Source organism: Elaeis guineensis, chromosome 4 (assembly GCF_000442705.2).
Source record: "Elaeis guineensis isolate ETL-2024a chromosome 4, EG11, whole genome shotgun sequence".
Taxonomy (NCBI): Eukaryota; Viridiplantae; Streptophyta; class Magnoliopsida; order Arecales; family Arecaceae; genus Elaeis; species Elaeis guineensis.
In genome coordinates this window covers 12,134,974-12,156,278 of record NC_025996.2, presented here as the reverse complement: position 1 = coordinate 12,156,278, position 21,305 = coordinate 12,134,974, and the positions used below count along the sequence as shown (strand labels likewise).

The window sequence follows — 21,305 nt, the reverse complement described above, 5'->3', positions numbered from 1 at the left end:
TACTCAGCATGTGTTCAATGGGTAATCTAACAGTCTCCATGTCATCTTCAATATCAAGATCTGCATTCCATTGGATACAAGACGGCATCGCAACTGACCGAAAGCAATTGATTTCCAAGCGACTATTCCTTCCACATACAGTGGGAGCTCTGCTGAGTACGAAAACTTATAGCCCATCTGCAGGCTTCTCTAATAGTAATATTATGATGCAATCTGTACACGTGACCTCCAGATGCAATGCTTTTTCTCCCCTCTTTGAATCTGTTGCATAAATCCACGAAACTTATTCAACCCCGTATGCAGCTGGATCTTGGTCTATATTTGATGTTAAGGCTGAATTAAGTTTTTTAAAATCGTACAGCACCACCAGGATCTCACAGCAAGCACAGGTATGACAGCACCAGGCAAGTACCCAAAAAACACACTGAAATCAGCGATAGAAAGGGTCTAGAATTTACTGCTAGGAAGCCAAAATCTGTATTATGGATGATATGGTAAGCTGCTTAAAGACTACTATTGTCAAGTTAGAGTTTGAAGCTCAAATTTTGAGTATACGAACTAATAATATCAGCTAAGCATGCCACATCAGAAAGGGACAGATCAGGATGGCAGTACTGATGAGTGCATAGGATATCAGAATGATCAAAAGGGTCTTAGCTTGATAATCAAGGCAGCTGAGGAAATATAAAGAATTAAGCATAATCAGAATAAAATATCCATGTTTATATAAAAAACTTCACCCAAAAAACAAAAACGATCGGAAGCATTACGGAGAGAATATCATATACACAAAGTGTATATGATATTAGAAAAATAAATGATGTGCACATAGTGGATAATTGACATTAGAAAAATAAATTTGTAAATGAAGAACATGACTTGTCTATTTTTGATACAGAGCATCAGAATTTGAGATTCAAGGCATATTCCATCTCCAGTATGCCCTTAAAAAAAAAATGTAAATACAGTAACAGTGCATGAGAGCTACTTGCCATGAAAGGAGCCAATTACAGCAAAACATCAAGAGGTTGGCCCATCATGCATCGCATAGAATCTCACATGACCTTTTCACCAGCTGGTGCAACAGTACTGATGTCTTGCTGGAATACTCAGATTGCAAAATACCATTACATCCTGCAACCAAGGATCGGGCACTTATTGCTCTCACAAGATATTTGCTTCCCCTTATCCACATCTAATTTAAAATAATAGACTGGGTTCAACGGTTCCTTGAAACAATACTGAATGATGGGATTAATGAGAGAATAAGATCAGTAGAGATGAGTTCCAGTGTAAGCATTATCCTTCTTACCCTCAATTTTAATCTTCATCCTTGATGTCTTGCTATTTCTTGCTATCTAAAAGCAGGTTGCTTTGGTTGTATCAGAATGTGAAAGTAATTTAATTGTAAGGTGATCTGATATTTATAATTCCTGTACCTTTTAAATGAAATGGGAAAATTTTATGCTGCACATGCCCAGGGATCTGCTCAATTGCAGAAAGAATGCAACAGTAAACGGTAAAGAAGGACTACCATCCATGGCTTAATTAGTATACAGAACTTCACCACCAGCAGAAATCTGTGCAGGCATTCAATCAGATAGCATACAGTGGGCAGATGCATCTGTCAATCAAACATGCACCCTTAACTATCAATTTCAAGCCAGTGTGGAAACTAATAACATTTTAACATGCAGAAAAATTCGCTATTAGCAATTATTTTAACATCAAACATATTTCATGGAGGGATGGAATAAGATGTCTAGAACAGATAGGAACTTATCAATGCTGCACGGCCAAGCAACTGTTACACATATTAAAGACAATTTTTTTCAATAAAAGGACTACTTTCACCAGCACACCCCCAGTGGATAGATAGTTATATCATGCAATCTGAAACATATTTATATGTGAAGCCTCCATGGGATATGATGTAAACAATTGCCAGATATCCCAGGCAATGGAAGGAGAAGACAAACTATGCGCAAGCAATTGCCCAGCCCTAGCACCTAGGCAATTACTCGTGCAACTGACTTTGCACAAAGTCTTGAATTTAGCTGCTATATTTCTGATTTTAGATTTTATATTGTTTCAAGTAAAACTTACACCTTGATATGCCTCATAGCATCTATAATGAATGTATTTTAAGCACTTATTAATAATTGAAGACAAATTTGAGTTCTATGGTAATTCTAAGATCAATATTTGTATAGGAAACAAAATAGAACTAACAACACATATCACTACTGTCTAGCTCAAACATTAGAAACTTTGTTGCTTACTTGATTGTCTGGATTGTTTGAGGGTTGGATCTCAGATTTAAGTTTTTGAATGAAACATTTTGCAGAAACTTCTTTTATAAAATATCGACTTCCTACCCTACACATAGCATAAAGATTTCTTTACAGTCCAATTCAGTGCACAGCAGTCCATCTGTAGCATTAATGTGGCATTCATAAAGAAAAGGCCACCAGAAAACATTATAGATATTCATTTTTTTGTATATATGTATAACCATATAGATATCAACCTTCCATGAACACATTTAAACATGTAATTGCTTCTGCAAACATAAAAGATAGAACAATATTTTCCCTCCTTTTTAGCAAAACAAAAAAAGTGAACATGCTAAATCTTACAAAATGCTTATGAATTCAGTAACCTTGGAAAAGAATATATATTATGAAATAGCAGCTAATCAAGGATGCGAGCAAATTTATAAAAGAAGGAGACCAAAACAAATCCAGTTCACATATTAATAATTCTAATATCATAGAACAGGCACGAAAGATAGAAGCAATTAAGGGAAACAGGACTCAAATCATGAGGGACCAACCTCTACGAAATAGAAGATTATTGCCATGGTTGAGAAAGTGAGATGATGGAGTTTGATGCATTTAGTCCTCGATGTTCATATATAGCAGACTTAAGCACATTGTATTGCTCACCCACTGAATTATAGAGAGCCTGTGAAAAAGCCTCTTTAGCCTGCAGAAACCAAGTACATCACTTAAGATCTGACATGACAAATGAAAATCGATATACTGCAAGTCTTTTAAGTATGAGACAACGCATATATGAATGACTATAGCTACTTTATGTATAAATAGAAAGAAGAATGGACTAGGGATATCTCTAAAGAGCAACATGAAGGACACAGTAGAACAAAGCAAAATTGTTAGGCTAGGTATTTACCTGGGGAAAATAGCAATATATATAACATATGCATGAAGCTACTTAGTATAAAAATGGTATTTCATTAGCAACCATGCACAAGTAGGTTTGGAGGAAGAGAATTAGGGAAAGAATGTGGAAAGAAATTAACAGATCTTTAGGAAGAAAAAAATGAAGATAGTGAATCAAGGTTTGCCATATCGGACCAAATCGAAAGGTACAAGATATATCGTACTGTATCGATTCGGTACCAAAATATGATATGGGGGTATACCGATATTTGGTATGCTGAACCGGCCTCATACTGACACAGTAACAGAGTGGCACCAGTATAGGATCCAATACCGAAACGGCAAATCTTACAGTGAATGGTTTATAAATTAATAAACAAAGGCAAGAAAGTAGATTAAAGACAGTTTTAATAATAAACGTGCTAGGAAATTTGATACTAATGGACTAATGATCTGATCATAGCAATTTTCTGTATTACTAAAGATGAGCAATCAGAAATTTCAAAAAAAAAAACTATGAGGATGCAATGACCAAGAACAAGACAGCGAAATAATAAGGGAAATTTAGCATCCTTCATCAATATATATATATATCAAAGACAATTACTACTTCAAAATTGGACCAAATGCAATGTGAGTGTGGATGGAAAACATAGTCAGGGAAGTTTCTAGAGAGTCTAAGACATTAGTATGAGGAAAGAAAAATGGTGTTAAAATGTCAACATCAAAAAGGCTATTAAGGATAAAGAGCAAATTGGAAAGGAAACTTGAAAAAGACATAACTACCCAAATAATGGCCAAAAGGCTGGACATATTACATGTGTACCTATGAATGATGTGTAAAAAATGTCATGCTCAAGAGAAGTGAAGAATATCTAAAGATCGAACCACAATATTCAAAATAGCTGATTTAGATTATTTGGCTCAGTATACAAAGATCAAATATTAAAAAAAATGATATAAGGAAACATTTTTGGATCTTAGATATTTATTGGTAAATGAGATTGAAATTTGTTCTTCAGTTCCTTAAGGTATACCAGCATATATGGAAGAGGAGTGCATGTGCAGTCACCAAGAAGGAATGCGATTAAAAGATGAGTTAAGAACAGAGAGAAAGCAAGCGAGCGAGTGAGAGAGAGAGAGAGAGAAGAGAAGGAAAAAAAGAAAAAAGGATGGGGAGACTCATGAAGATATTCACGTACTGAATGAGTAATCCATGCAACCCTGACTCAGGTTGGCTGAATAAGTGGACACGTACTAAAAAATAAACAATTCACGATTCAAGCAAAAGGACCTGAATGAGACCTGAACATGAAAAACATAATCATAAGCAGGTAACCAATAGTAACACTTGAAGGTAGTAACTAGTAAGTAGAAGGTATCCTGACAGGTGTTTCTTTTACCGTATCCACTAACTGGTTCATATATATATGTCCAATGTCCAATTTAAATGCATTAACTGAAACAGAAGTGCAAGAAATGTCTCCACACACGAAATGTCGCTCCAAAATCCCACCATAGCACTAGTCCTTGCTCTAAATCAAATGCCTCCATCAAAACCTCATCATTAAGAATGTCTGTCTAGTGACCAAACTGAAGACATTCACACTCTACCCTAAACCTAGACATATAGTATCTCTCTGAAAAGACACATTCTCATTGCCAATGCTCCAATATCATAAATACAAGAAGATCGATGAGGCTATAATGAAGTTCCTAAAATTCCTGACAAGTTACAACTGAAGCACTTTACTTGTTGCTCAACAAAAACCAAGTCAAATAAGCAATAAAACAAATTTAACAATCATGGTTATCCTTCAATTTTCATTAGCTGTTTGATAAAATCCTTTAAATGAATTTTTGGGCTAATGAAAATTATAAGTCTACATGCATAAGAGAAATGTAGTCTGCATACATTTTTTTTTAAAAAAAAAAAAGAAAATTGCAGATTAACATACAATGCAGTTAATCTTATCACTGGATGTATCAACACTGCATTGTAGACAACAAAACCATATGACCACACAATTCATGTAAAGCCAACAAAAATATTATGCAGCATTAATACAGAGCTAAGAGATTAAATTGATAGCATATAATAACCTCTTCAGGAGTCTCACAACCAGCAGTAAGTTCATTAAAGTTCAATTCTGGAGCCACCGATAAGCCAACTCCGTGGAAGGAAATTGTTCTTCGCTCACCAATTTGCTTCTCTACCTGAGAATTTTTTTTTAAAAAAAAAAGAAGATGATGCCATCCAACAAAAGGACAATTGAAGTTTGTGTGCTTGTTTTGTGTTTGTTGGGGAGGGAGTGTTATATAATACATTCACAAACTCTTAAATGAGTGTGAAGCATACCTGTTGTGGTGGAGGCATGACTTCATAACATAGCAATGATAGCGGATATATATGCCCTGGAACACTAGAATGCTCCACAAGCCTTCTCATGTTGTCCACCGAAGACACATCAAAGGGTGCCTGACGTCGTAAATATCAGTGCCGCTAATATATTACAGATAACACAATGAAAAGCCAAGCATAAGAAAAAGACAGAAAAATCGTAAGTATATGCTGATGCATGCAGAAGCATGCTTCTGGAGTTGTGAACATTATGTGTAACATCAAATATCGACAAAGGGAGACACTGGTTATAGCCATACTACAGTTCTACTTTAACTAAATCCATTCACAAAATTTTAAAAATTGCTTGTTGATTCTAGTTCTAAAACAATCATACCATGACAAGGATTCATATTTTATGGATTGACAGAAGTTGTTCTAAGATTTTGTGATCAGCTTCTAATAAGGTTGGAGAGAGAAATATATCATGGCAGAGGGAATGATACCATGTTGCATGGGTAGAAATGATGGAACACAGCGAGCACATGGGCCTAAAATGGGCATATTAAACATGAGGACGTTGAGGTAACGGTATGACACAGCAGTGAAAAAGCAAGTGAAAATTTCACAGTGCAAGGAGTCTAAAAGCAGCTTAAATGAAGAGCATGGAAAACTACTTGAAATGTTCCAGTCACATCTGAAGGGCTTGGAGCAACCTGGTGTAGCTCAGATGACCATTGCCTCCATTTTTTGTGACTGATTAATGCAAAGCCATAAGTCTAGAAAGACCTTCACCATGAAAAAAGAACCAGAAAACTCAACCTACTCAAGTTAGTAATTAATATCATGAAGCTCGATGGCTTACATCAAGTGAACTCAAGAAAGGTAACTTAATTAGGTAGCATTCTGAAGGGCATGCAGTGGATTAAAATTATGACATAAGAATTAAGAAGCACCTAGCATAGTACCCACAACAATGTCTTGAATCCAAGTATCAAATTTCTTGCGAACATTCTACACATTGTCCAAAACTTGGGTAGCATGTTTTCCTTCAACATGACACCAAGAAAAGCTGACTTATATAAAGATACATACAGTTAGCATGATTGAAATTCGGAGGTTCTAATTCGATTCACTTAAACTAAATTCATAACCTTACTTCTTATAAATCGGGATGGCATAGGTTATAAGTCTAAGAAAGTGAACTTCTCCAACAAAATGCATGTTACTTATATGCCCTTTTCTATTTCTTATATAGTCCCCTTGATTTCATTTACTTAGAATCTGACATTTTGTCTACTTTCCTTATCTCAATAACTATTAGTGATATCATTCTTTCATTTATTTAACACTGCCAATGCTGCATCATAGCCCGGAATCATTCTTGCATTTATTTAACACTTCTAATGCCACATCCTAGCCCAGATGAAAAAGATGGTGTGCAGAAGTTAGGTTGACAGCCAGTTGCAAAAGCTTGATCAATTATGAAGTGAATCCAAAATTCTGAACTCGATATTCATAAATGTTAGGACTTAGGACATCACCTTAACAACAGAGATGGTCCTAAACAGAATGCCTGGTGAAGGAGGATTCAGAAAGCCAGCTGCAAATAGTTGTTATGATTTGTCTTGCTTATATATTCAAGTTTTATGGGAACTATTCTATCACTACCTTTCATGTTCTTTTCCCCCTAACCTTGCCATCCTGTACTGCAATCCTAGCTCCAATTTCTTTACCTTCTTTTCCTTTATATAAAAAATAGTGAAGTTACTTGACCACTATTCTTTGCATTTGGGCTGTTTTATCTTAGTTCATTATCAAGCAGAAATTGGGAATCCGTTCCTAGGATGTAATAGAAGCAAAACTTGACTCTTTGTGGACTAGCATTTATGACAGGACCTAATGCACAAAGTTATTAGCACACCATGCAGTGAAGGCCAACCTCATTCTATTATCTGAAGATACATAACATATGCATGCATGCACACACACACACACATTATCTACATACACAATATGTATGTTCCTTTAAACTACAGCACCTTCATATCCAAAGTTACAGGATACAACACTAAAAAATGATATACTTAGATCTTTTAGTTTGAATGAAAATCTGTATAGGATGATATAGCAAGGATTCAGGTCCCGGAGGGAGTCAGGAGCACTGCCGGGGGGGTCAAGCGGCGAGAGGCCTATTTTTTTTTTTTGTCTTACTTCGTCCAGCACCCCAACGGCTTTTCTGATAAACCAAACATCTTCTCCCTCTCACAACCTGTAGCTCCTCTCCTCCGCCTCCTCCTCCGTCTTCGATCTTTTCATCTGTCCATCGGTGATTCTTCCTTATTTTGGACATCAAAAATCAGATCAAAATCCGTCAAAAAGTCAAGTAAATCTCTTCAATCCTCCTCTTTCAATCTGCTATGAATTTTAAACTTGATTTTTTGCCGATTTATTGTCAGAAAAATTCTTGAAATCCTAGTTCAACAAGTTCCCTTGTTTTTTCATTTTTTTTATCTTTCCAGCACCGTTAGGCTGCCGCCGGTCATCGGAGCTTGTGGTTGTCGTCGTCCGGTCGTTGAAGACTGCCCCTTTAGCTAAGAAAATTGCAAATGAGATGGGAATTGATCCTATATTTCGTATAAAACGTCAAGTAAAAAGAAAAAAATAATTTGATGAAAATATTAATATAGATATTGAACAATCACCAGAAGAATCATTTAGAGTTAATTATTTTTTATATTTAGTAGATCAAACTATCTTTTCATTGAAATATAGGTTTGAACAATTTCAATTATATGAAAATAATTTTGGATTTTTGTTTGATTTCAAAACATTAATTTCATTGGATGAAGAAAGTTTGAAAAAATTATCTTAATCTTCAAAATATTTTAACAAATGGTAATCATTATGATCTTGATGGGATTGATTTATTTTCAAAATTAAAAGTTCTAAAAGCAATTATGCCAAAAGAAAACAATACTGCTATGGATATACTTAATTATATTAATGAAATGAATTGTTATCCAAATACATTAATTGCATATAGAATATTATTGACCATACCTGTCACTGTTGCCTCTGCTGAAAGAAGTTTTTCAAAATTAAAATTATTAAAATCATATTTACGATCAACAATGTTACAAGAAAGATTAAATGGTTTAGCTATGCTATCTATTGAAGAAGAATTATTGTCAAATATTGATTACAAAGAAATTATAAAAATTTTGTATCACAAAATGTTTGTAGATTAATTTTTCAATAATAATTAATATTTAAATATATTAATTTTTAATAATTTTTTTTTTATTTGGCCCCAGGTCTAAAAATATCAGGACCGGCCTGCCAGCGGGACCCCGAGATAGGGGTACCATCTCATGTGTCGAGATAGGACCATTCTACCATCGTCCAAATATCCTGATCAGGATATCTTGGGACATCTCCTATCCCAAGAATCATAACAGGACGGGATGGCGGTGCATCCAGTTCCATGGAAAAACCATGACAATCACATCTCACGGGATTTAAAACCTTCGATAATGTACTATAAAATATTAGACCCTAGAAGTATCACTAATAACTTCTATTAGGATTTGAATATCCCATATATGCCGCTAATAAGAAAAATCATGTTTAAAGAGGAAAAGAACTAAAGAAAATTCTGCTACATGCGAAAGATGGATCTACAGAGTTTCTACCATGTCACTATCTTCAGAAAATAGCAGATCCAGCATAATGATTAGAAAGAAAAATCAATGCTCACATAGTCATTAAAAGAATGAGATGGAGAGATCAGATTAGAGAGCAAAAGCCAAGTTGGCTACAAGAGAACTTACAGGATGCCACTCCCCGGTGCTTGGATCTGGACGATCCCTGCCACCACTTGGTGCAATCCATATTATTTGCGATCCACCCCTACATTTAGTAAATCTGAATCAGAAGATATACACAAGTAGAAATCAAGCGATACAAATAAAAGGAACCCATAAATCTGACAAAATGAGCATCAGCAATCAAACAACTAGAGGAGTAAAGATCACAAGCAAAACATATATTCTCAGAAAGGAAGAAATGTGATTATAGTTATGCAATGCTTGAGTACTATACTATGTAAGCAATAATATAGGCAATCGTATTGGAAAGGAGAAGCAAACCACAACATATGAAGTGTCTAGAACTAAGCAAATGCTTCCATGGCTGGAAATATATGTAACTCCCATATCTGAAGAAAAGCAACTAACAATAGAACCTGAAGATTGCTGAACTTTTTAACTGGTCATTTTATATACCAGCATTCAGCACATGCAATGCATGTGAGGCAAGTTATTATGATCTGTTGGATTTGTTTGTCTCAAAATTCCCATAACTTATAGAGGAGTCAAGTTCTTTTGGGAAACAATAAATAAGTCCAGTTTCTTTGAAAGTGATTCCACTAATAAAATAGGAGAGTCAGCTGATATTTGGACTATGGAGTTTCAAAAATCCTGAAATTTTAGGATGCACTCCGATATCTCAAAAAGTAACCCAATTAATCATGTAAGGGTCCGTTGAATGTCTGACAGACATCTCATGAGAGTTCTCATTATGTATTAGCATAGATGGGGAAACACAAAAAAACTTCAACACATATCTCTGACCTATCATTGTGCAATAAAGAACTGTGTAAAAGATTTGCAACATGTCCATTCCAATTGAAAAAAAATCTCTCATAATTGGCAGTCTAATTCGGTGATTATGAACCACAAAGGAATGCGAGTATCCAAGAAATACCAGCAAACATCAATTCGCCTCATGATAGAAATAATTTTTTGGATTATAACAGCTATAACTACATAATATTGTATCATTAATTCCCTTAACCATTTTTCTTTTAATTAATATTATGTTACCTATCATAAATTAGAACTCCATATACAGGTGAGCAGGTATCTCTAGAGTGAATGTCAGTACTCATAATGACAAACTAAAGCGGTCACAGGGTACACCATATTAGTTGGAATCTGAAACATCCAGGGGAGACCAACAAGCTCACATGTTTGATGTATGCAAGTCTAAAAACATATTTAAACTCATAATCATGGCATAATGCTAGCAATTGAGTCGAAATGTTCCTGCATGATCGAAAATCTTATTTAATGATATATTTTGCCTTAGGTGCCACTTGAAAAGCTTTGTAGCACTCCCACACTCACTTACAAGCTGTTGCTACAGTGATCTTATGATTCTTATCTACTTCACTTACCGATTTAATTAGAATTAAAAGACATCTTCATGACATGATGACTTGGGGAGTGCACAGTGCTTTCCCTTAGGTGCCACTTGAAAAGCTTTGTAACACTCCCACACTCACTTACAAGCTATTGCTACAGTGATCTTATGATTCTTATTTACTTCACTTGCTGATTTAATTCGAATTAAAAGACATCTTCATGAGATGGTGACCTGGGGAGTGCATAGTGCTCAAGCAGAAGGCAGATACTTAGCTAAAGTAATTGATGTTCACAAATGTATAAGGGGATATATCACAAATTAAAAAACATATTCACTAAAGGTACACTTTTAGCTAGTGACAGATAATACATTAGCTAGTGAACTGGCAGTTCTCCCTACAACTTACAGTAAGATAAACTCAAAGATCAATTTCAATGCAACAAGCACAATTTATATTCAAATATCTGCTAATTTCTCTTTAAAGCATAAGATGTCATCAACGGATATCTAAGAACAATCATAGTTTAGAAAAAAAAAGCTCCAAACAGCAGCTCTTTCCATCTTCTTATTGTCTTGTCAAAAGCACCATAAAACCCCTTTTTCTCAAAGGAGTCAAGTTAAAAAAAATAAAGTGCAGAGGCAACCAACATAACAGAAGACATGGTAGACATTGCTCTAATAGTATCAATATAATTGAAACCTTCATTCTATTATCAAGGTAACAATTTGCTTTCTGCTAATGATCAAACTTCATGGGGCTTATGAGCCTGTTATTATTTGAGATTATTTTTAATTCCTTTTCTTATAGTGAAATTACGTGTTTTAAGAGTTTCTTAGTAATGAAATGGAAATTTCAATGAACTGTCGCAAAAATTCACATGAGCAACTTATGTAACAGAATGATGTGCTTTTCAACAGCCCATATGACTTGTAAGCACAGCACAATAGATATTTCTCTCGGTAAAATTAGGAAAGAACAACACCAGGATACCTTAGAAGCAGAGCCATTTCCTTGAGGCTCCGGGTATTTGCTCTTCTTTTCATCTCAATGAGCTCAGGAACATCATCCATGTGCTTTTTTGAATAAACACACAGAAGATTTCTGGTAGAAAACAACATTATACCAGGATGAATAAATAAACAATATATTATAAAATATATTCATGCTTATCAAATTAACAAGACACCACAAAGACCTTCCCATGCTGAAGGGCTTGCAAAGTGGATCTGTAAGAACTCTATCTCCTGCGACAAAAACCTGATGCATAAAAATTGATTTTGATCCATATCAAATTATCATGGTATACTTCATTAGCAGTTGACAAATAGATTCAGAAGGATGATAATAAATTAACCTACCATAGTCTCAGCAATATGTGAATTTGTTCTCTCAAGCAATAACGCAATGATTGCCGGATCTGCTTCTGTCTGATGGTTGGACATCAAAACAATATTATGGCCCTATACAAAGTACAAGGAAAATTTATGACGACATATGGAACTACTAATTGAAAATTGCAAAAAAATAAAAGAAATGTGCGAATAATTCAAGCATGTGAGACAAGTCATCTGGACCAGATGTCTGAACTCTATTTATTTGTGCTGGTAATATCCGAGACTTCTATACTGAAAATAGATATAGCAACAAAATTTGGAGCCAATCTGCAACATGCTAAAATAAAGCTTATTAAGCTCTTCCATAAAAAGTCCTCGTTGTGCAATACATGAATGCAGCCTAGTGTAGATATATGACTTTCCAAGATTTGTTCTACCAATCGGTACCATAGTGTACTAGATGTACCATACCATACCGGCATCGAACCAGCATATGGTACCATACCATATAGACACTTGGTATGCCAAACCTTACCATACCATACCATGTGCCAACATTGTAATAGGATGATACCGGAGAACCTTGACTTTCCTTTCTATTGTTCTCTCTCTCCACCCAATAGGCCTATAGCTCACAAGGAGGAGCTCAAAATAACTCTAATATTAACATGTGAAATTATATGAAAAAGGCATGTTATCACCCAAGTACTTTGACATATTCTGCAATTAACTTCAGAGCTAGATTCAGTCTTCAACTTTCAATTCACAAAACAGATCCACAGAAATTTGATTTAGCAATCCTTATGATCTTTTGCCTCAAGTATGCCCCATCATAAGATATTCCCCTATAAAGTTCATCAGGTTTTAATAAAGCAAAATTACACCAAAAAGATGTAGAACATGGCAATGTGACAATGGTATAGGACCCAACTTTGTTATGTAAATGGAATAGAGAAAAAGAATTGATTGAAGACATGAGAATAACAACATATTTGCAAGAGTATTCAAATGGGCCTACAAACCAACATAATATAACTATATGTCCCTACGCAGACATGAACACATTCTAGTATATAATGCGAAATCTAGTGTTAGTGTTACATGAGGTGCTTGTTTTGTCAGCAGCTCCAGGTCTCCTAGGTAGGTGAAGTTTCCCAGTTTTCCCCAATTATATTACCTCTATGTTTAAAATCCTCTACCAACCAACCATATGGCCTCTTTATCTAGAATACTTTCTCAATACAAACACCTAGAATCCTTTTTGTCTATGAACTCCCCTTGAAACTCACCAATGTGGATATAAATTTCCCACTTCATTCTGCTGTCCGTGATTTTTGGACCACACACATCACACATGCCATACAACATTACATCTTTATTAAATCTTCAACGATAACTACTCACATGCCGTGTGTGAAATCTCCATATTATTGGAGAAAACTTCTAGCTTTCATTCAATTATCATGATGAAGTCTTCAACAAGCAGTTAGACAAGGGGGAAGAAAATGTGCAGGCAGCTCTTGACCAGGTGCTCTACTATACAAGAGGCATGTAATGAAACATAAGCTAAAAACTCCACAGCAAGCAAAAGTGGCTTGCCACTTGCCTGTCTTTTTCCTTTAAACCATCACATGTGAAAACCCTCCTGGGGTAAAGTACCCATATGTCCTTGCAGAATTTTCCATGGAGTGTTAGCATTACATGACCCCACCAGTTAGCATTATAAATTCTTGGATTACAATGAAGAATTTAGGAAATTAAAACCCACTAAAACTAGCCCAAACTCTTCTTCCTTCACATCCTCTCATGGTGCTTTATGCTACATTTCTACTGATTTAGATTTTGTCAAGCAACAAATTTCTCCATTTCCTCTTCACCCAGGATGATGGACCAGGTTAATAGTTTTACTTTTTTCAGCATCAAAGTCTGGTACAGATATGCTTTCAGGATTCTGATTCCAATTTTCTATATCTACTGAAATGTTGTTATTTTATGTAGAGCTCCCACGAGTCCTCATTCACACTTTTGTCCCACTACATTAAAAAAAATTGATTCATCTCAGACTCAAGGAAGCACATCATGGATGCAAATCAAATGTAAGGATAAAAGCTTGACACCTGGAAACACCTCTTGCCAATCAAAGGTAAGATTAAAACTACTTTTTCCAAGCCAAACATATCTATAGCTCAGGTTGAGAATTTCTTTACTCACCATACAGTGATTTGACTTTCTAATCTCCTTACAGAACTTCTGCAACAAATCACTATAACTAATTTTAGTGCCATTACTGGAGGCAATAAGTGTAGAAGCAATAGAGTGTCATCTTTAATTAAGGCAAATGCAGCATCCTAAAGAGGAAAACATTTCTTAAGGTCACAGGCAACAGAATTTAGCAATAATTTTTTTCAGTTTTTTTTTTTTTTCATATGCAGAGCCTGAACACTGAAATAGATGGAATGCTTGTTTGACAAATCGATCATGGTAACAAGGGCTGACCAATTCTAGGGAAGCCAACACGTACCACACCAAACCAGTTTCAGGTATGTAAGTAGTACTGTCAAAATGGGCTGGCCTAGCTGGCCCACAAGGGCCTAAAATTTGATGGCTGGGTTGGGCTAGGCCCAGCCAAAAAATGAGACACAATATAGCTGGCCCAGCCCAGCCTTTAAGGGTCGTGAGTTGGGTCGGGCCAGCCCATGGGCCTTAAACCTCAAATGATTGAAGAGTGAAGAGTGAAAAAAAGAGAGGCAGAGAGCCCTAGAGGGCAAGAGCCTCGAGCAATCGAGTCTAGAGAGTGGAGAGAGTCCGAGAGAGCCTGAGGAGAGGTCGGAGGCGGCGTGGATTTGACTCGGAGAGTGGAGAAACCAGAGAGCCGAGGAGGAGCCGCGGCCGGATTTGACTCGGAGGTGGCGACGCCTCAAGTGGTCGAGCTTGGAGAGTTGAGAGAGACCGAGAGAGCCCAAGGGGAGGCAGCGCAGATTTAACTCGGAGAATGGAGAGACCGAGAGAGTCCGAGGGAGGAGCTACAGTCGGATTTGACTTAGAGATGGTGGCGCCGACGAGGAGGAGGAGAAGGAGGGGGTTCGTCTGAAGGTTGGATGGAGGGGCGTTTGTCGGCGAAACGGAGGAGGGGTCCGGAGGAGGAGGGAAATTACCTGGAGGTTGGATGGAGGGGCGTCCGTCGACAGAAGGGAGGGGGCCGGCGTATCTTGATTCATGATCGGACTCGGAGGCCGGAGGCGGCGGCACCGACAATGAGGAGGGGATCTTTAGAGCTGGGATGCGAAAGGGAGAGGATCCGACAGAGACGGTCATCCTGCTAGTTTGCGGCAGCGGCTGACGATGTGGGGCAGCGGGGCTAAGGAGTCAGAGATTAAAAAACAAATAGGATTTTTCTTAAGATTTTTTTAATTTGTGGGGGGGGGCAGGGTTCAACAAAACAAGAAAGTGGCGAACACTATCTACACAAGCAACACTAAATCCTTTAATAAACAAAAAATTAGGGAGAGAGCCCACACAGGAGTCCTAATAGAAACAAAGATATGCTGGACTAACAAGCGAAAGCAAGTAGGATATTCTAAATATGATTTGTTACCCTTAAAGAGAATTGTACAGGACAATTGCATGTTCCTATACTTGTAAGCATGAACGTAAAAGAGAATTTGCCATCATGTAATCTTAGGAAAAACAGACTTCTTAATTGTTAAACAAGCAATTCCTTGTAGGCTGGCGCATTTGTTGTATACATTAGTTGCTTGCTGAGAATGGCATTTCTCTAGTACAATAGACACATACTGATAACAAGGTTTTCAGGAAAAAAAACTAAAAGAGAGAACTGACATATGTCAAAGATACAATTTTCTGGAGGATCAATTGAATTTATGGAGCGATTTAAAGGAAAATCATTATATGCATTTAAGTAGTCATCCTTAGTATGAAAAACTTGCTGACTGATGTAGACATGCCAAGAACTCGGCCAATTTAATGAGGCTATGGTTTAGGAAATGGTAACAGCGATAAACTTGTGGATTCAGTTATTTCCTTTTAAAGAAAACTTATGCCTGGTTTTGTTAATGCAAGAAATTCCTTTTTCTCTCTTTGTTGAAAACTTGAGAACAGACAACCTCAAATTTCATTTCCTAGATTAAAAATAATTTAGACGAAGAGACAGCAGAATAATTCAGGGAATCTTCAACACTAACTACTAAATAATCAAATAATTCCTGAGAGGAGAAGAATCTTAATAATGTATTTAGAGGTATATGCTATGAGACACGCAGGATCTTTCTATGCATTTCACTCAAGATGATAATAATCTTAAACTCTTTAACAGTAGACAATGATAAATGAGGGCCAGTGCATGAGGCTCCTCCCACTGTGGGGTATGAGGTAAATTTATGCAGCCATGACCCCCATGCAAAGAGGCTGTTTCTATGTTCAAACCCATGACATCTAGGTCATATTGGAGTAACTCACAATTGCGCCAAGGCTCACCTTCCACAGCAGAGAATGATAGAAACTCTTAAAAAAGAATGTTGTGTATGGACGGGAATAAAAATTATCTGTTATCTAAACATTCACTAATGTTTTACTAGACAAGAGTGAATGTGAATTCAGATCAGAAAGTAATTGTTCAACTATGAACTAACAACACATGATCATACGGGTATAAATTATGGATGGCACTTAGGCACCTGCTGAAGCTTCTCTTCCATGTCAGAGAAAATGGAGATGTTGCCAATGTATGATCTTCTGAGGATACAAAGAGAAATGTTAAAATGTTGTGGGAGACAAACCACATCCACAGCTAGAAAGGAAATACATTCGAATGAAGCCTTGATTTGTATGTTTAGAATAATGACTTGTAATTTTCAAGATTTCAAATATAAAGCAACTCTATCTTCAAAAAATGCTTGATGTTAAACCCAAAAATACAAAATTTCGAGATTGTCAATTGACCATTCCCCCATCAGGTTTTTTTGGGAATGAAAGGATAATAAAAGAAATGCCCTTAAAGATCTGCATCATGATAAAATTACCAAGCATTGTTCCAACTTTATTCCCAGAAGAGACGAAAATCTAAATAGAAAACTCTTTATTTTGGTAATCCAACCAACAAGTATGATGCACTAAAGTGTGAAAATGTTTCACAACAGCCTGTCATCCTGATATTAACTATCTACACTGGTGTCAAATTTCTAGCCAGTGCAATGCTGAGCATGAGAAGGGTTCAACACGAGACGTTGAAGACCAACTGGCACATCACACAATCCACATTGTTTGTCACCCAGTTAAATGTTCACATGATCAGAGAGAGAAAAAATTATAGCGGTTATAGTGCAAGAGTTTAATAGGATAGAGAAACAAAAAAGAAAATTGCTGGATCTAAAGGAAGGATTGCAACCTAGACTTGTACCAGCCCATAAGCCCAGATGACCAAAATAAGATGAAACAAATAGTAACAGAGGATCTGTTTTTTCTAGGGCAATTACGATAATATCTCATACTAATCAAGGTTAAGATATCACTCATGGCAGAGATAAAACGATAACTGCATCTCGCTTACCATCTGCACAAGAAATCAAATTTCCTTGCTTATGAAAACTGCTGTAATGGAATATCATGAGATAGGAAATAAACCAACCAAAATGCAAAATTTGTTTTTAATAAAGCATATGCTATAACATACAGATTTCATATCTTTCAAATCCTTAGATAAATATATTCATTATACAACAGCTATGATCTACTTGACACTGAAAAATTAGCACAAAGGAAAACAGACAGAAAAGCATATAGTATTTACATACATAATAATCATAATAACACTATCACGAGAATCTGTTAGCATTATATAACCACAAGTAAATGAACAAACAAACTAGTATACTAAACCATGATCAATCACGTTTATTTCAAGTATTCCAACTTGTGCTGATGCTTATAATGAACGAAGCATTTTAACAAGCCATACCCCCAAGATGAAAATTATATGATATAATCAAAAAGCACCATGAAATATGAACCACCTGAAATCTATCAACGGCCGGATATAATTTTGACCAAACATATAGTAGTCAAAAGGTTCTCGAATTGCTTGGTGATGAGGTGAAAAGGTAAAGGGATCCTGCAAGAGATGCATAGCTTTGTCATGCCACAGAAACACCTTAAAAGTAGCTTTGGGAAGAAAATTGTTTGATAAAACACATGAACACATCCGCAGGTAGATGGACAATTTGAAAATCACAAAGATGAACAGTCAGATGACTCAGACCTCTACATCCAACAAAATTCGATCAAATGCAACAGCCATATTGGATAATATGATCTTGTTTGCTCTAGGATCTCCACTTTGCAAAACCTGAGAAGTTTTAATGCTCATTGAGTGGACAGCTCAAGCCCATTAGCAATATAAAGAGAAAGGCAGGCTCCACAAACAAGAAAACAAGAACGTTCATAAATCAAATTCCTCAAGTCAGCTAAAAAAATTTAGAAGAAGGTTATATTGATATAAGAAATCCTTTAATACATTTCAACAAAGTCCAACTTGGGCCTTGAATTATGAGAACCCAATGAGGTGCACGAGACAATACTGTCAGTTTGAAAAGCATAATAAGAAACATATAAACAAAACTGCTGTAAATCACATAGCTTGCACCAAGAACACATCAAGTTAGCATAACCATCGCCAAACACGCAGATCAAATCAAAGTACCATAAGGGATTAACTACTCTAAGCAATATATTAATTATGCCCCTTAAAGAGGATTTAGACTACAAGAAATAAGAGCATGATAAAATTTCATACTTTACCGCAACCGAAGAAAGTATTTACCGCATTCCGGTAGTTATAATAGAGTTCCTCCAGCCCATTAGCAATATCTGAAGAAAGTCTTCCAGTTTCCACTTCCTTTCTAATATAGGAAAGCAGCTCTGCAGAAAAGAATAATAATACTAATAAAAGCTGATCGTGGATTTTTTAAAGATTCCAAATTAACTTATAAGTGGCACAAATCCTCAAAGAATGCATAGTCTTGCTTTATATGTTTCAACATTACTGCATACACAATATAATGCGGCAGAGCAGTTAAAGTTCATTCCATTCGGAAGTTCCATCATTGATGTAAGGTTTGAAAGTATGATGGTGCCAAAAATGTCAAACACTCCATGGAAATCTGATGCATAACCTCTCAAGTGTATAGCACTACCAAATGTAAGCTCAAATCAAAACCAAAGAACCTTAAAAGGCAGAACAGTATGGTCTGGAAAAGGCTCACTTATCAAAAGTTGCATTAGCTAACCCATCTACCTAGCATCTACCAAAAATTCTAGCATGCAGTGCATAAGAAATGGCTGGAAGAATCCAACCTAAGTAATGTACCCTATGAGCAGGGCACAAGCAATAAACAAAACAAAAAGGTTGTTAACCAAATCAGCAAGAAACAGTTAATATACAAGGTCAAGAACCAAACGACCCTGTCAATATGTAACAGAGCATATGCAATGAAATTTTTCGAAACAAGTAACATAGGCTTAAGCAGGATGAGTCCTAAGTCCATTATCTTAATCAATATTCAGTGTTTCTAGCATCTGAAAATTATAGTGGCTTCCCTGCGGCACTGTTGAAATATCATCACCTGTTGATAAATTTGAGGAGCGATCATTTTAAAGCAGAATGGAAGGAAATTAAACTGATATGGCAAACCACATTTATCTAAATTGTTTATTACATGTAATGCTTTGAAGAGGAATGATTGTGGCAGAGGAAGGTTGACTGCAACAGAAAATAACCTACGCATTCACCAAGAACATATCAATTTGTCATGCTGTTCCTTTGGAATATTCATTCATGTCAGATATGAGAGTTTATTTAAATTTCGAACTGGATGCCCTTCACCCATTGAATGTAGATGATTTATTATTTTACTCATCAACTATACGCATAACTAGAAATCAAGAAACGCATATAATACAAGAAAAACGCATTCCAAACCCTCCAAAGCATTCAAGAACCAGAACAAAAGTAATCATAACAACACAAATATGAAAAGAAGCAAATGAGCAAATCAAGAAAAAGCCCAACCTTCTTCGCTCCGAGCCCGGAGAAAAGACCGGGAATGCCCGACCTCCTCCTCTGCCCCTGTATCCGACGCAAGAACAGCCCTCTTCACGGCGCTCCTCCATTCCCTCGCCGAAGCCTTGCTCTCCACCGCCTCCACCACGGCCTTCGTCCTCGACGTGTAGATCCCACACGGACAACGGCGAAGGCTCGACCGAACCGAAGAATCCAACGAAGTGCAAGACCGCGAACTCAAAGCCGGCGATGATCCAACCCCAGAAACCGAAAACCTAGCTGCCGAAACCGATCTAGAAACACGCGGCAGAGCCGAAGGCACCAGCATCGCCGTCCAAGAAGGCGAGAAACCAACGCAAGAACCCGTCAAACGACCCAAAGATCCGCCCCCACCACAAGAACAGTCATGGAGCTCCCCAAAACCCTAACGATAGATCCGTCCCCTCGAACTCGAACCTGATCTCCGCAGGAGAACTCCGTCGCAGAGAACGGTCGCGAAATGAAAGGAGAGAGGCACTAAAATAACGACGGGAGCGAGTATTTATAGGCTCGGCTCCTTATCGGCGGTCATTGGTCCGATCGGAAGGTTTGCTAGTCCAAATATCACGAATTTATAAACCAAGTCTTTTTATTTTTCTAATATTTTATAGTGAGTTTTTGGAACAGGAGAAGGCGGGTGAGAGAGAGCCGAAGGAGGCGCAGGAAGATGCGACAGCCTTGGCGAGCGCACTGCGCCGTTGCAGCCAGTCTTCTTGCCAGGCCTCAGACCTCCGAGTAACGATATGGCGAGACGGGGTTGGCAGCATAGGATGCGATCTACGGACGGTAGCTTTATGCACGTGCCCGCGGCGTGACACCGGGACCGCGCGTACTTCGGCGGACACGAGTCGCGAGCCGAAACGCTGTTCCCGTGGTTGCCAACTGCCAAGCAATCAACCAGGTTGGATGTGCCATCCCGTGGTGGACACGTGGCGATCTGCTTGCCACTGAAACGGGACGGATAAGCTTGAACTGGGAGGCGGGTGATTGGTTTGGTTTGGTCCGACGCTTCCTGAGAGTCTGACTGACGTCGCCTTGTGATAAGATTTTGGAATCTTAATCATTTAGTAAGATATTTTGTCTTCAAGTTATCATAATTCATGTTTGGTCGTTTTCACGGCGG

General features: G+C 37.1%; 1 protein-coding gene across 1 annotated transcript; it reads right to left on the bottom strand.

The window, feature by feature from the left end:
- Positions 1-766: 766 nt before the first annotated feature.
- On the bottom strand, positions 767-20,719 carry GPAT (glycerol-3-phosphate acyltransferase, chloroplastic; the record flags this gene model as incomplete). The annotated part of the gene is given in 13 exon segments (NM_001303609.1): positions 767-1,134; positions 2,837-2,988; positions 5,289-5,402; positions 5,545-5,664; positions 9,360-9,438; positions 11,726-11,836; positions 11,931-11,992; positions 12,094-12,195; positions 16,764-16,821; positions 18,099-18,196; positions 18,344-18,430; positions 18,905-19,002; positions 20,153-20,719. Coding segments are annotated over 12 exon segments (1,383 nt in total).
- Between the last annotated feature and the right edge of the window lie 586 nt (positions 20,720-21,305).